At 40.5% G+C, this 15749-nt stretch overlaps 2 protein-coding genes across 7 annotated transcripts; one reads left to right on the plus strand and one right to left on the minus strand.

The window, feature by feature from the left end:
• Positions 1–971: 971 nt before the first annotated feature.
• Positions 972–8102, plus strand: ube3a (ubiquitin protein ligase E3A). Its single transcript, XM_068319498.1, has 11 exons — positions 972–1235; positions 2851–2951; positions 3228–3529; positions 3613–4784; positions 4864–5008; positions 5561–5766; positions 6161–6325; positions 6444–6599; positions 6679–6752; positions 6886–7029; positions 7186–8102. Coding segments are annotated over exons 2-11 (2487 nt in total). The 5' UTR covers positions 972–1235; positions 2851–2949; the 3' UTR covers positions 7307–8102.
• Positions 8103–8430: 328 nt separating this feature from the next.
• cnga3a (cyclic nucleotide gated channel subunit alpha 3a) lies at positions 8431–15507 on the minus strand. Of its 6 annotated transcripts, XM_068319505.1 has the most exons (9): positions 15326–15507; positions 12711–12832; positions 12491–12565; positions 11929–12102; positions 11318–11377; positions 10684–10893; positions 10484–10585; positions 10302–10408; positions 8431–10222 (listed from the first exon to the last, which is right to left on the minus strand). In XM_068319505.1, exons 2-9 carry the CDS (start codon positions 12809–12811, stop codon positions 8826–8828), a joined length of 2226 nt encoding a protein of 741 aa, XP_068175606.1. In that variant the 5' UTR covers positions 12812–12832; positions 15326–15507; the 3' UTR covers positions 8431–8825. The 6 variants fall into 6 exon arrangements, with proteins under 6 accessions (XP_068175606.1, XP_068175603.1, XP_068175602.1 ...); XM_068319502.1 differs by lacking the exons at positions 10684–10893; positions 11318–11377 and having other exon boundaries at positions 11929–12057; XM_068319501.1 differs by lacking the exons at positions 10684–10893; positions 11318–11377.
• Between the last annotated feature and the right edge of the window lie 242 nt (positions 15508–15749).

A 15749-nucleotide genomic window follows, 5' to 3' on the forward strand; every position in this document is an offset into this window, starting at 1 on the left:
GGAGAAACTATAACATATATTTTAAGTGTTTTCATTTCCGCTACATTCATGTCACAGCTAATAACCACTTTGCAAGCAAAGATTTTACAAACATTAAAGTTAAATAATTAAAGTACAAGCTGATGATGTGTTCTTATAAATGAAACCAGTAAACAGCATTAAGTGAATTAGCTTCATCTGAAAATAATACACAAAATATTATATATAACAATGTGTTTAGTACAATACATACTCAGACGGATTTTTCATATTGTGTTTAGAAAAATAAAATATGCATCCCTTGATGAGGGATTTTTTAATCAAATACTGTATCAAAATCAGAGTATTCTGATTCTGATAAAACACAATTATTTATAATAAAATAATAATACATGTAACAATATATCAATAAATTTCAAATAAATTGATTTATTGGACTTAAAGGAAAATTTCAGCATAAAAGACTTTTATAATTGTAACCATAATTTCAAAGTTATATCAGTGGAAAATCAAGTCATTGTGGAGCTTCATCTTGAGTAAAGTCAACTGAACTTTTCATAAAAGTTGTCCTTATTCACATTTTTATGTTTTATTGTTTGTGTCAGTGATTGTTCAGGGTACATAGTTTTGTGCATCATTACTTAATTGTGACTTTACTGTGTTCCGTTGAAATTTAAAACGAATGTCCTATGTGGACATCCTTTTTCTCAAAAACAACATCATGTAAAAAGATCATTCTTTATTTTTACACTCAACAGGTCACAATGACCTCAAATGCCAAAGAGAAATTAAAAATGCAATCATTTATTACTAAAAGTAATGTCATTGTTTGCTTTTATTTCACAAACACCAGCCATAGTTCATGACATAATCTGAACTGATTTAATTCTAAAGTTTAAATAAACCAAACAGCTGAACGAATATAAAGTAAATCTGTGCGATTTACTTTTTACTCCGGCTCGCTTGTGATCCATTCTGTAAATCCGGATTATTCCGTGCTCTGGTGGGAGGGGCTGCATGTTTGCCAGCTTCGCAGTGCATGCCGGGATATCTGTGCTCTTGTTTACAGATGGCAGTGGAGTGTTATTTACTGTGACTTACAGGGTGAATCATCAACACCTCCTGACCGTTCTGACCGCCTCCAGGCCCCCGTGCCGGTACAGGATCCAGGCCGGTTCCGTCCGGGAGGACCACGTGTCGTCCGGAGCCGCCGCGCCGGGACTCGGAACCAGTTTGATTTCGCAGCGTCACCGCAGGTTGATGTCTGGGGCTGTGTGGTGTTGTGTTTGCTTGTTTGTGTGGTTTTTTTGTTTGTTTGTGTTGATAGAAGCGGACCAGTAGTAAACAACAACATTGCTTCATCCACACGGCGGTGCGTCTCTGCTGACCCACTGCTGGCAAGGTCCCGCAAAACGACCGGGGTGAAACGTGTCGGTGGTAAACGTGTTATTAAAGGAGGCTGCCACTTTCTCACCTATTTTATTTTATCACATCTATCATTATCATAATCATTATTATTAATATCTGTATTTTTGCAATACCGTGAAGCAATCCATGATTGTTTTACAATCCACGAATGTTTGCCTTAAATAAACACACGTCTTTAGATTTTTCTTTCTACACTACACGTTCACATATCACTGATTAATGATCCTATTATTAAGTAATACTAATGATTATTTGTTTACTACTTAATGATTACCCAATGATCACATGTGTAACCATCACACAGCAGAGGAACAGCTGGAGCGTCTCTGCTTTAGGAACGGGCTTGTTGACGCACGTGGACAGCAGCAGTGACGTCATTATTTATAGAGGACACACTAGTGACTCAATCTTACATATAATTTGAGGTGAAAAACATCCTTAGCTTAAATTATCTCAATACTTATGGTATATAAATATCATGATTTAGCAGCATTTTTAAATAAAGACCTAAATAAATAACGGTTTCCTCCTAGTGAAGACACTGATGTATCCTGATGGTGTTAACTACAGTTAACTACCTCACTAATACCACAACAAATCACTAATCCCTACAAACCTGTACTTAACTAACTATAACTGTCTTTACTTCTGCTATTACTTAAGGTTGTTTTTTTTAATTTCCATGGTTACAGAGTGAAAACAGGATCATGACGTGTGTGGATTTTTCTCAAGTGATGTTTTCCGAGGCATTTTTTTCATGAAAATACACACATCTCCATCCACTGGAGAGGCTTTGCAGGATCGACGGATTTCTTGTCATTTTATCATTCATTTTGAAAGTTGAAATTTTTTAAAATATGCAACTAATTTACACTTAACAGGGACAACTTGAATAACTTCTTCTTGTCTGTCTCTGATGAAATGCTGCTTTGGTTTTGTATCCTAATTCATGTTCGTTTTATTTATTTATTGTTGACTATTTTACTGACCCCAAAGGGGTAATTCTTCTGTTTACGACCCACCAGTGAGGCAGTGGGCAGCACTCATGACATCCGGGGAGCGTTGGGGTTGATATCTTTGGCAAGCTGACTGGAGGACTGAGGCTTGACCCACTGACCTTCCATTAAGTGGGTCACTCTTCCCACCACAGTCCCAGCTGCCCCACGCCGTCTATTACAGCCTATATATCCACAGGAGGATGAATTAATATTAATAGTTCAATTTTCAGTGGGTCTGTGTCATTCCTGTTTAATCATGACTTCATTTGCTCCACAGTCTGATGTCTCTGCTGTATTTGGTGCTTCTTAATACTCCACATACTTTCAGAGCTGCTGTAAGGAGACAGAATGTGATGTGTCACTAATGCCACCATAACAGGTTTCTATTGTACTAAAAAAAAAGGATCTGGAAATGATCACATTCTGTTTTATTAATTTTTTACAGTGTTCCACCTTTGTGAGGTTGGGGTCGTTCGTCACTGGTTAACATTTCTTTCAGAAGACGGTAAAGTGGGCCTGCAGGAGGGTACCTGAATCCAGCTGAATGTGAGTCTCCAAGATAGTTAAAGTTGCATGTGAACTAATGTACATGCACTTATCTATTAATATGTCTAAGCTTTGCTCATCTCATAGTATTTGTGTCTGTAAAGACAAGAATGCGAGTAAATTTGCTTGTTCACTGGAATGTTTTTCTGGGTATCAACATAAATTTGAAGAACTTTATTGTTTGCATGGCTAGAACATGTTGATGCTCCTTCTCTAGAAGCAAAAATGATAATGTTAAAATATAAGTCTGTCCTCTTGTTCAAATATCTAACGCAGGAACAGAGCGGCTGCAAAGCACCTCATCGAGCGCTACTTCCGGCAGTTAACCGAAGGCTGTGGAAATGGCGACTGCACGAATGAATTTTGTGCATCATGTCACGATTTTCAGCCTTTGGATAACAATTCAGCAGCTGCCAAAGCACTCCAGCTGTTTAAGATTAATGCCAAACTGTGCAATCCTCACCCCTCCAAGAAAGAATGTGACAAACCACCCTCAGGGTCCAGCACGGAGGGAAACGCTCATCTGGACGATACAATGAGTGACGTGGACCGGTTTCCCCACAAAGAGGACTTCTCAGGTATTGTAAAAGCGACTCTTATGGACTCCGCCATTGAATTGCTTGACAGTCGACTCACTTTCTGTCTTTCTGTTTTCATGCAGATGTTCATTACCTGACAGAGAACACTGTATATATGATCCTGACTTCCTGTGAGGAGGAAGGAGATTACTCTGCTCTCATCCGTACCGTTGGCAGGATCTTCTCTAACGTCGATGCCTTGATGCAGAGCTTCAGGAAGGATGAACCCAAAACCACTGAAAATCTTGACTCCTTGAAACTGAACAGTGAGCTGGGCGCTTCTTCTTCATCTAACTCATCAAACGAGGGTCCTGATGAAATGTCCGACCTTTCTGATGTCACGGTTGACATCTCTGCCGTGAGGAGAGTCTACGACAAAATCCTGTCCATCAATCAGGTGGAGGCAGCTCTTGTAAATGCACTCATTTATCTCACTCCAAACATGGAACTGGACCTGGAATACCTTGATGTGTACGAAACAAATACAGATTACCTGAATATCTTCATCATTGTGATGGAGAACAGTAACCTTCACAGCCCAGAGTACCTGGAAGTGGCATTGCCACAGTTTTGTAAAGCGATGAGCAAACTTCCCGTCACTGCTCTCGCCAGGCTGTCGAAGCTGTGGTCCACGTATGATCTCCCACACGTCCGCCGTATGATGGAGACCTTCCAGCAGGTCATCACTTTTACAGTCGTCAGCAATGAATATGACGGAGTAAATCTGGTGAATGACGATGAGACTGTTGTGGCTGCAACCCAGTGTTTAAAAGTTGTCTTTTACGCAAGTATCCAGGGTGGGAATGTGGACGTGGAGAACAACGAGGAGGATGAGGATGACTTGGAGTCCGATGAGCTCACCCTGCACGAGCTGCTGGGTGAGGAGCAGCTCTACAAGAAGGGTCCCCGGGTCGATCCGCTGGAGAAAGAACTGGGTATCAGATCTATAGACAGCATCAAACCTCTGATCCCCTTTGAGGATTTCATAAACGAGTCTCTGAATGAAGTGTTGGAGATGGACAAGGACTTCACCTTCTTCAAAGTCAATGCTGAAACCAAGTTTTCCTTCCAGAGCTGCCCCTTCATTCTCAGCGTCGTCACCAAGAACCAAGGGCTGTATTACGACAACAGGATCAGGATGTACAGCGAGCGACGCCTCACGGCCCTCTACAGCATGGCCCAGGGTCAAGAACCCAACCCTTACCTCAAGATCAAAGTACGCAGAGATCACATCATCGACGACGCCCTTGTCCGGGTGAGTTCACCGCGTCGGGGTGTTTCTGATTATGTGATTGAGTCCTGTCATGTCAGCGGAACAACCTCCTGTGTTGCAGCTGGAGATGATCTCCATGGAGAACCCGTCCGATCTGAAGAAGCAGCTGTTTGTGGAGTTTGAGGGGGAGCAAGGAGTCGACGAGGGAGGTGTTTCCAAGGAATTCTTTCAGCTGGTCTTGGAGGAAATTTTCAATCCAGACATAGGTGAGAATTAAAATGACAGCTTCATATGATCATACTGGCTTTCCATACATCCATGCTATAAACAGAACAGATACACATTTTGAAAGGTGCACCTTTTCTCCGTTTACAAGGGTCAGATGAGACGATTGACATAAATGCCACATAGCTTATCTTACTGATGTGACTGGAAATGTTGAAGCAGCTAAACTGGTTCTGTTTAGATGCACAAACATCTGCCCCCCGCCCCCCATAAAACCTGCTAACCAACATGCTAAACTTTGCTTATTGATTTCGTACAAACAGCTGAAACACCTTAGTTTGGCCTACACAAATGTACAAAAATGGATCAAACCATAAAGATAATAATCAGATTTTGAGGTTTTGTTTTGTTTCTTTGCTCTGAACAGAGAAAAATCATTCGTTTCCGTTTCCAGCTCATAACTAATATTCTACCGACGAGATTGGTGTTAATCTTTCAAACTGAACCTATGCAGAAAAGGCAATGATGCTTCACTGTTCCTTGATGTATTCATTTGTGCATGTTTCTCTCCTTCTGTCTGACTCTCTGAACAGGAATGTTCACCTATGATGATGAGACAAAGCTCTTTTGGTTTAATTCATCCTCATTGGAAAATGAAGCACAATACACTCTGGTCGGACTCGTCTTGGGTCTGGCCATTTACAACAACTGCATCCTGGATGTACATTTCCCCATGGTGGTCTACAGAAAACTGCTGGGCAAGAAAGGAACCTACTTGGACCTGTCGGACTCGCATCCAGTACAGTAACCCTCTCTAGAGTTAACAGACAGCAAAGGCGATAAAGAAGTTGTTAGAATAGTTGCAGATACAGAGGGAAGCTTGTCTCTAGTCTTCATATGATTGTTGAGAATCAAGACAATCACAGCGCAACCAAAGTTTCTGTTTACAGCGTCCTGTTGGGACATGGAAGCCTTTCTTATTTAGAATGGATTAAAAACATTTCGTTAAGACTTGTAACCTTTTAAAGGCAGTTGAACTGTATTTCTTTTGAACTGAGATAGACTAGCTGTTTCCAGTCTGTGTGCTAAGATGACTCGCCTGGTTTCATATTTATTGCCGGACTTGTAATAATATTCCTCTAAAGACATCCCAAAACATGTGTTTCACAGCAGTTGTTCTCTTTTGCCTGTAGGTCCTCTACCAGAGTCTGAAGGAGTTGCTTGAATATTCTGGCAATGTAGAGGAAGACATGATGCTTACCTTCCAGATATCACACAAAGACCTTTTTGGAAGCCCCATCTTACATGAATTAAAAGAACAAGGAGATCAGATCCCCGTTACCAAGGAGAATAGACAGGTAAAGTAATTCATCTGATCTCTCCTGCCCATGTCCTGTCAGTCAGGCCATTTTTCTGTAATCCTGCAAACTTTACTGTAAATGTAATGAGTGTTTTTACATTTGTGGTTATTCACAGGAGTTTGTGTACCTATATGCTGAATACATACTGAACAAGAGTGTGGAGAGGCAATTCAAAGCCTTCAAAAAAGGTTTCCTCATGGTCACAAATGAGTCCCCACTGAAATATTTGTTCAGACCTGAGGAAGTAGAGCTGCTTATCTGCGGAAGCAGGGTGAGGAAGTAAACCTTGATTTCAATGTTGTTGCTTTATCGTCTCTTTTATGAGTTAAAGAGATATCTGGATTTCACAGAAACTCGACTTTGACGCACTTGAAAAGACAACCGAATACGATGGAGGTTATAGCAGAGACAGTCAAATTATCAGGTAAGTCTGATTTTCTCCAAATGGAAAACACGTCTTTGAGGCATCCTAAAATACGCTTTAACAAACAGCTTACAGCACAAGATTGACTGTTTTTATGAGTAAGATCATTGCTATTTCTTATTTCTGCACTCAGGGATTTCTGGGAGACGATTCACTCGTTTGGAGAGGAGCAGAAGAAACTGTTTCTTCAGTTCACCACAGGCACAGACAGAGCACCAGTTGGCGGGCTCGGCAAATTAAAAATGATAATTGCGAAGAACGGTTCCGATACAGACAGGTACAGAACGCCGCCCCTAAAATGTACTTGAGCTACTATGTTGTTATTTCTACTTTTCCTTGCTAGTCAAAACCTTAAAATAAACCATTGATGCTCACACAATTAGCGCATCTCATCCATCCCAATGACTCCCTCATGTCTCACCCTTTGTTTCAGGCTACCGACCTCTCACACCTGCTTCAACGCTCTGCTGCTCCCAGAATACTCCTCCAAGGAGAAACTGAGGGAGAGACTCCTCAAGGCCATCACTTATGCCAAAGGGTTTGGGATGCTGTGAACGATCCATAGAGTGTGTGACTGAAATTTAAGTGAATGAGGGAATATCACAAAAAAATGCTGCAATAACTCTGTGCCTAACACGTCACTCTGAGGCCAGACCTCCTCTGAGCTACTTTCATTTAGTCCAGTAGATCTCCCAAAGAGTTTAGCACAGTGCTTACGATGTTTATTTTTGTGTGTGTTTTGTTTCTGAGTAGACATGAACTAAATATTATTTTTGAAACTGTGAAAGTGCACTTTAGTGAAAGCAGCACACACATTATATTTAACGACTGGGTTTGAATTGTTTTGCGTGTTTGTCTACTTTTTGTGGTGTAGCAGTGTTTAGTCCGCAGGCTCTCTTCCTAAAACTGAGTGGTATAAAATGATGGTGCTCCTTTGTTGTGACTGTAATCATAGCACATGGAAGCCTTTTAAAATACTCCTAACCAAGATAGCCTCACTGACATGCTATTTCAAAATCTTATTGTCAGACAATAAGGTTATTTTAACTATTCCTGTGTGGTGCCTGTTGTATAGATAAAAATAATCCTGACCAGATACAGTGTGATTTGAAACCCACTGACTGACTGGTTGCTTCAGATGTTCACACGATCAATGAAGTGTTACTCTTTCCTTAGGTTTTTCGCACATTTCTAAGAGCTGCTGCCAAACGTTCGATGCTTATTTAAAGACAAGAGTCATGGGAAAAGATTTATTTGGCCAGATATCTCAGGTATATAAAGAGAATGTGCAAATAATGTGAAAAAAATGGAAATTGATTGTTATGCAAAGTAAATAAAAGTTAAAACATATTGTTTGCATTTAATATGACTGGAACGATTTACAACACGATCAAACTTAGAGCCAAACAAACAATGTTCTTATTACGAAAACATAAAAGGGACCAGATTTAGAGACCCACAAAGACTTTTTCTCTCAGTATTGTCTGTTTTAGTGTTAACTTTGTGGCCAGGGTTAGTCTCACCATTCCTGAAATTTGTGTTTGTCCTGTGTAAGAAAAATTAATCCAATTGCTTAGACACTCCCTGACAGCACTAAACTGCTGCTACCTGGTAAAAATAAAGACATTTTAGGTGTGCAGTTATATTAAATTAATATTTTAATGTTTATTCACTTACAACATTTTACAACGGACAGTGTGTGCTGACAGTAACTTATGAACAGAGCTGCATTTGGGTTTGTTCTGCACAGTCACATCATACACCATCAAGCGAAATGCATTCGCATCATAATCTAAATATAGAGGAATATCAACACTGATGAGGAAAAGACACATTCCCATTATTCTAAGGCTATGAAAAGCCATTAATTTGCATGCACACAGGCTTCTTATGTAAATAATCAAGTAATTTCATGACGACATGAAGCTGGACTCCATGCACTGCACACAGTTTGACACATGACAATAATAAACAAATGTACAAATTCATATAAACACGGGCTTTTAAAAAGTGACACTACAAATATTACATGAAAAATACCTTCATTTTCTTTTAAGTCCTTTCAGCATCTCCTTACTGCACTCTTTTGTCTTTGTCGGCCACCACCTCTGACAGATCCTCCGGTGTTACGGATTTCACCTTGTTCTCCATCTCGGTCACCCTTTGCTTCATCCTTGTCTGGCTGGAGGTTACCTCCGCCATCAGCTTGGCGAACTTTGTCTGCATGACATCCAAGTTGGTCTGCAGCTTAACAATTTTCTCCTCCAAATCTTTGGGGTCAGCGCCAGCGTTGGCGATCGCCTCATCAATCAGGTTGTCCTTCATCAGGATGGCTTTCCCCTTCTCCTCCAGAGCTTTTTTAGCATCTGGATACTCAGTGAGCGATTCCATCAAGTCATCCTTGGACAAGGCAAAGAGATCAGAGTATCCCACACTTCTGATGTTGGCTGTTCTCCTGTTGCCTGCTTTACTACCTTTGATTCCCAAGATACTGATTTCCCCAAAGTATGCACCATCACTGAGCACGACGAACTGAGTGACCCCATCATCAGCCACCACAGCGAGCTTCCCTTCCTTGATGATATACATCTCCCGGCCAATATCCCCCTTCTTACATATGTAATCTCCGGGACTGAACACTTGTGGCTGCAGCTTGAGCACCAATTCAATCAGCAGACCAGCTTCACAATCTTGGAAAATACGCACTTTTTTTAGAGTGTCCAAATGTACGTTAATGGCAATCTCAGCCTTGAGCTTGTCTGGAAGGTTCTTCAAAACTTCCTTCTCATCACAGGTCTTCTTCTCAGTCCACAAGTAGTCAAACCACTTGATGACCCTGGCCTCCAGGTCTTTGGTGACCTTTCGAAACTGCATGTACTGCTTTATGGAGTCGATCTTTGCTTGGAACTCTGCCCGAGAGGCATTCATGTTGGAGATCATAGCACCAACATTACCGACAATACTAGCAAAGATTAGCACACCAGTGAGGAAATCAGAAATGACAAAAAGGAATTCCACATCCCTGACTGGTGGAGGCGTCTCTCCGATGGTGGTGAGGGTAAGGGTGGACCAATACAGAGAGTAGATGTACTTTCTGGCCAGGCGGCCGTGTTCCGGGTGGCTGATGTTGGGATATACCCATGTGTCAGTTCCAAAACCGATGGTTTTTGAAATGGCAAAGAACATACAAGCATTCCAGTGGATAATAACAAGGATATAGAGCACGAGGTTGCTGATTCGAAACATGTTGGGGAAGCTGGTTCTGGTTTCTGTTCGCTCAAAGAACTCAAAAAGCCTTGAGATTTTGCAAAGACGATTGAATCTGAATTCTGGGTTGTTGAATCCAAATTTCAGAAACAGCAGATCAGTGGGGATCATTGACACCATATCGTACTTGAACTGAGAGGTTGTTTTGTATTTATCTCTCAGTTTCTTGGAATCCTTTACCAGCAGGCCTTGTTCCAGATAACCTGAAGGACAAACACAGAATTTGGAGGCAAATCCAAAGCTAAAAGGCAATCAAAGTGGTAAACACCGATAGATTCCAACCTGTTCGTGATCTGACAAAGGTATCCATGTAGTAGATGGCGTCTGCGCTGTAGTCCAAGACTATCCAGAGTTTTGTATATGTGTCCTGGAGTTCATTAAAACAGGATCTAGAAGACAGAGACCACATATTTTTTTCATATTCGGTACATACTATTAAGTGAATTGTGAAGAACAAACGATACCTCGTTACAATCATCATCAGGTTATAAAACACTGGGACTGCGATGATGGACAGCCATCTGTAGTACAGGTCTGCAGCTGGATCCATAATCCAAATTTCTTTCCTAAAAACACAACACAACTTGATGCACAAAGTAATGATGAATCCTCTGTGGTGTCATTTCATTTCCTTGTTGCTTACTACAACTAATGACATACTTACGGTGGCTCCTCTTTCTTTTTATCATCTTTCTTATCATCCTTCTTATTGTCTTTCTTCTCATCCTTTTTGTCATCTTTCTTCTCATCCTTTTTCTCATCCTTTTTCTCATCTTTCTTCTCATCCTTCTTGTCTGTGTCTTTCTTTTCTTCTTTCTTCTCCTCCTCCTTTTTCACATCTTTTTTAACCTCCTCTTTTTTGTCTTCTTTTTTGCTATGGACGATAGTTAGTTTTTCATATCGCTTCCTGTCTTTTTAAAGAGAACACATGTGGTCTAAAGGGAAGGAGTGGGGCTCTCAGGGTACTACTTGAATGGGGTCTTCTGGTGGTTTTTACAGTTTTACAGGGATGGTCCATCTGGTGCAGCTTGTACACATGTCCAGCAGGTGGCAACAAAAGCCAGGAAAGTTTCAATCTCCTCTCTAAGTTTACAACTAATAACTAAAAGATCATGCCAGTACATTTTTAAATATAGTCTCTCATAACTTGCAACAAAAGAATCTCTCAAGCAAGCCAATGGATATATGCAGGGCAACGGCAGAAATGAAGGACTGTAGGACAGGGTGCTTCTGTGTGCTAAAAGCTACTCTACATCATCTACATAACAGACACAATTCCACTTCTGTCCAAAACTTACTTGTCTGTGTTGTTGCAGTTATTCATGTTGTAAGTAGCTAGTGACCACTTACTAGCAAGACTTGAGGAAGAAATGACAGCTTTACAAAGAGATCCTTCAGAAAGTTTCACAGTAAAGTTCTTTAAAGAACACTTAGTCCAAGTTCCCATCCTCTTGTTACATTCAAAATAAATAATAAATAAAAATTATTAATAAAAACATCATTGATAATTTTTTAAATCTTCTCTCTTCTTACAAAGCATTTTTGAAGACTTATTGTAAAGTTGGTTGTTGTCACATGAATCTGATTCAATTAACCGTCTTTACAATAATATCACTCTGTAAAGCACAGCCTTTAACCATTCAGACCTTGTTTTAAGTCGGATCCCTGTAACCACAAGCTCAGGTTACCAGATATATAACCACCAAACAATAACAAGTTGGATCTGCATCTCAGTTTGGATCCACACCAACTTGCACATGTGATACTGCCTTAGAAAATGCTGAAATAGGTTTAGACAGATTTTTTTCAACACCTTAATCCGTCTTTCAAGGACTAACGCATGGATTTTTTTTTCTTAAACAGTAAGTCAGTGGTCGTCAGCCTCATTGCTACAAGGCCCAGTACTTACTTTCTGTTACGAATGGTGTCATTGGGACCCAGAGACTGGGCGTTGCTTCCTCGACTGGTGATATCTTTGAGATCAGGGCCTCTGAAGCGCTCGAGGAAAGAATCATGTCTCTGTGTTTCAGGGTTGGCTCTGTGATTGGTCCAGTTCCACAGCATGTAGAAGAAGTAAGACAGCCTGGGAGGTTAGCAGGATGTAAAACAGAACAAGGTGACCCCCGTCTAGTCTATTGGCCAGCAATCATATAACCTCACAGTATCTGTAAATACCAGTGGTGGAAAAGGTGTCCCCTGTAAAAAAAAAGAATGCCACTGGTTCTCAACCTGTGGGTCGTGGACCTTAAAGGGTCACAATAGAAATCTTAGATTTTGTAACATGATTATAGAGAAATATTTCAGTTCTATTCATTGTTTATATATCAGACTGAAAAATTATCATTTTGTGAAACATTGCAAATTTGAACTTATTGTTATTTCTTTAAATGAATCAGCCTACTAGGCTTAATGTACTTTCCACCACTGGTAAATACCCAGTAAGAATTTAAAGTGTTACTGTGCATGTTTACCTGGCCATAGCCCCCGGACCTGTAAACGAGTCTCTGTGGGACAGTGTTCTCTCTGAGAGGGACGGAGAGCGAGATCTGCAAAAATAAGAAGATGATAAGTAAACGTTACCAGGTCACTTTCAACTGACTGTCAAAATCAAAGTTCAATTCTCAGACTGGAAAAACCACTTAACACAGTCCTGAAACATTTGGCACAACATTAATCTGAAGAATTTCAGACCTGCTGTCTCCATTTTCAATGACAGCAAGCTCCTCGTCAGGTGTGCTGGTGGACAATCGCGATCTGGCTGGAAGTGAGTTCTCACTGCAAATTTTTGCCATGTCGTTTCCGGCTCTGACGGCCTGGAGCAAACATATACAGAGAATAACGTACAGGAAGGCTTATGAAGCACCGACATAACATTTTACAGGGCAGGAATCAGATGTGTGTTTGCTGCTTCTGTTCAGTGTTTGAGAGTAGCGACTAAAAATACATCCTTATTATGTCCTTAACACTAAACAGGATCAGTGTCCTCCCTCTGTGAATGATCCGCTGTTTTTTAAAATAACTAAGCTATGGCTTACAGGCAGACTGTAGCTGCTATGTTGAGAGCTGCATACAACCACTTAAGTCTATTAGGGCACCTTTTAAAGAACAAGTACAAGCATCCAACTCTGAGGACAGAGACTCTCAGTCCTACCGTTGGTACGCTCTATAGCACATGTGTTAAACTTAAGTCCCAAGGCCAAATGTGGCCCGCCATATCATTTTATGTGGTCCGCAAGAGCATAAAAGGTCATTTCCTACAATGCAGAAATTAAGTCCATTTTAACCCGAGAGGGCCCACGGTGACACCGGAGTCACATGCACTTTGAATGTCCCTGTCTCTTCATTATAAAGTGTTATGTCTGATTTTAACCTGTTAAGTCCCTAAGCGACGTATACTCAACATCCTGGTATGATCACCATGTGACAGTCATGTGTCTGTGACAGACAGTGATCTCTCCAAAATAGTGATAAAATAATTCTAAAACTAAGTTTAATTTTTCTGAAAAAAACTTCCTTTTCTATATGGTCCACTTGGTCTGTGGTATATCCCACACAATTTTCCTGTAAGGATAAATGGATGTGGGTTGTCTAGGGTTAACTTTGACAAAAAACTTTTTGAACAAAGTTAATTTCCTAACTGGTGTTTTATGTTATTTTTATTTAATCTCTTATATAGTTTGATCCTTGATTGATGGAGTTCTGTGGGTTTAATAACCTGACAAATTCAAATGATTTATGTTATAACAGAGAAACAAGCAAACATATTTTTTTCTGTACAACTGTAATGTTTGTCACTTGAATAAGTAATAAATTCAGAGTATTTAACATTAAAGAGTAGTTACATTTATTTTACATTTATTTTACATTTATTCTAAAGTACATCAAATTACATATAGTTACATTTGTAAGTTACATCTGACCCTTTGAGGACGGCCATTATGCTGATGTGACCCTCTGTGAAAGTCAGGTCATCCAGGTCAGCCAAATGCTCCAAAAAAGTCTCTCACCTGTATTTAAAAAATGTGAAATTTCGATGCAAATATTACTCCACATTTGCAATTCTAAAAACAAAGTGCAAAATTTTATTCAAATATTTAGTTTTTGGTCTGTTGGTAAATAATGTGTCACTGATCTCTGTGGAACACCAGTGGTTGTGACACGTGGACACATGCAGATTAGTGCTAATACCAGGGAGTTAACCAACCCCCGCCAAATTAAATCATGGTGACAAGAAGTCGAATGCCTGAAAGGTGGGTGAAAGGTGCAGCCAGCGCTGTGTCCGGACGATAAAATATGTTGGAGCATCTCTGAGTCCAAAGATGCATGTTCAGAATGGACTGCTATTAGATGTGTGATTGTGATTAGATTTTCTTATTAGGTCGACCAATAATTCTCTGCTTTTAGAAACAGCAACCAAGATGAAGTGCACATCTGTTTCTCCAACAGCAGTGACTACACTAGATCTGCTATGTTAAAGCTTTTTATCAGCATATTGAGTTTTTAAAAAAAGTGATGATGGACAAAAAACTGAACAGTTTGATCACAGATGGAAATTCAAAACAAAAACAGAAGAAGACACATAGAAATAGGTCTTAATGTTCATATCATCATAAAATCTTTAGAAAACAACTAACAGATTCCCCATGAAACAGTGTGTCCTGAAAACAACCACAACTAACAACAGTGTTAACGGGGTTTGTGTGTTTGCACCAGATTAGTCAGGTGTCAGGAGTCACTAAGAGGCTTGAGACCTGCGGCATGTTTTCATCCAGACACCCTGATCACCACATATCTGTTCTCCATGGCAACTCACCTTCATCACTAGACATGTGAAGTCACTGCCTCTCTCATTCCAAGTTGATGTAAAGATCTGTTCTGATTTTCATGTTTCTGTTGCTTAAACTTGTTGTTTAAACAACAGAATTTTGTGCACTTTTATTATTAAACTCCAAGTCTCTCTCTCTCTCTCTCTCTCTCTCTCTCTCTCTCTCTCTCTCTCTCTGTGTGTGTGTGTGTGTGTGTGTGTGTATGTGTGTGCGTGTGTGTGTGCGTGTGTGTGTGTGTGTGTGTGCGTGTGTGTGTGTGTGTGTGTGAGTGAGAGAGAGAGAGGGAGAGAGAGAGACAAACTGAAAAATAACAAAATGAAATAACAGAAAGCGTCTCAGCTTCTTTTCTCCACTAAAATGGACCACATGATTGTCTCCTGAAGGTGTGTTAAATTTAAACAGCCCAAGAGAAATAAGTGTGTGGATGTTCCTCTCATGATCCACCTGTGGGTCTGGTGGGTCGACCAGTGTCTACGTTACCTGCGCCCTGAATGAAGCCGCCTTCACGCTGACTTCTGAGCACCGACCAAACAAACTCTTCTCCTCTGGTAGCTTCGGTTTAATCCCATCTTCAATACTGAAACATCAGGATCTTCTTCCAGGGAAATATTTCCGATGATTCCTCCGAACCGAGCGTCACCAGGAACGAGGACGGTCCATGACGGACAGCAGCTCTGCTGACTGATCCCAGATCAGAGGAGGGAGGAGACCTGAGGGCAGCTGAACCAACAACCACTGACAGCACTGAGAGACGCGTTCATGTTACTATACTGATGGACTAATAATAAAACTGAAGTCATAGATCAACTAGTGTGAGATGGATGGATGGATGGATGGATGGATGGATGGATGGATGGATGGATGGATGGATGGATGGATGGATGGATGGATGGATAGATAGATA

Source organism: Antennarius striatus, chromosome 7 (assembly GCF_040054535.1).
Source record: "Antennarius striatus isolate MH-2024 chromosome 7, ASM4005453v1, whole genome shotgun sequence".
In the NCBI taxonomy this organism is placed as follows: Eukaryota; Metazoa; Chordata; class Actinopteri; order Lophiiformes; family Antennariidae; genus Antennarius; species Antennarius striatus.

What these genes read in the sequence shown, in the direction of transcription:
- ube3a (XM_068319498.1), top strand. An exon ending in TTACCAAGGAGAATAGACAG is followed by an intron (nt 6,326 to 6,443) that starts GTAAAGTAATTC and finishes GGTTATTCACAG; the next exon opens with GAGTTTGTGTACCTATATGC. An exon ending in TGCTTATCTGCGGAAGCAGG is followed by an intron (nt 6,600 to 6,678) that starts GTGAGGAAGTAA and finishes TGGATTTCACAG; the next exon opens with AAACTCGACTTTGACGCACT.
- cnga3a (XM_068319505.1), bottom strand. Translation starts at nt 12,811, where the DNA reads ATGGCAAAAATTTGCAGTGAGAACTCACTTCCAGCCAGATCGCGATTG. An exon ending in ATTGAAAATGGAGACAGCAG is followed by an intron (nt 12,566 to 12,710) that starts GTCTGAAATTCT and finishes TTATTTTTGCAG; the next exon opens with ATCTCGCTCTCCGTCCCTCT. An exon ending in GGTCCGGGGGCTATGGCCAG is followed by an intron (nt 12,103 to 12,490) that starts GTAAACATGCAC and finishes CTAACCTCCCAG; the next exon opens with GCTGTCTTACTTCTTCTACA.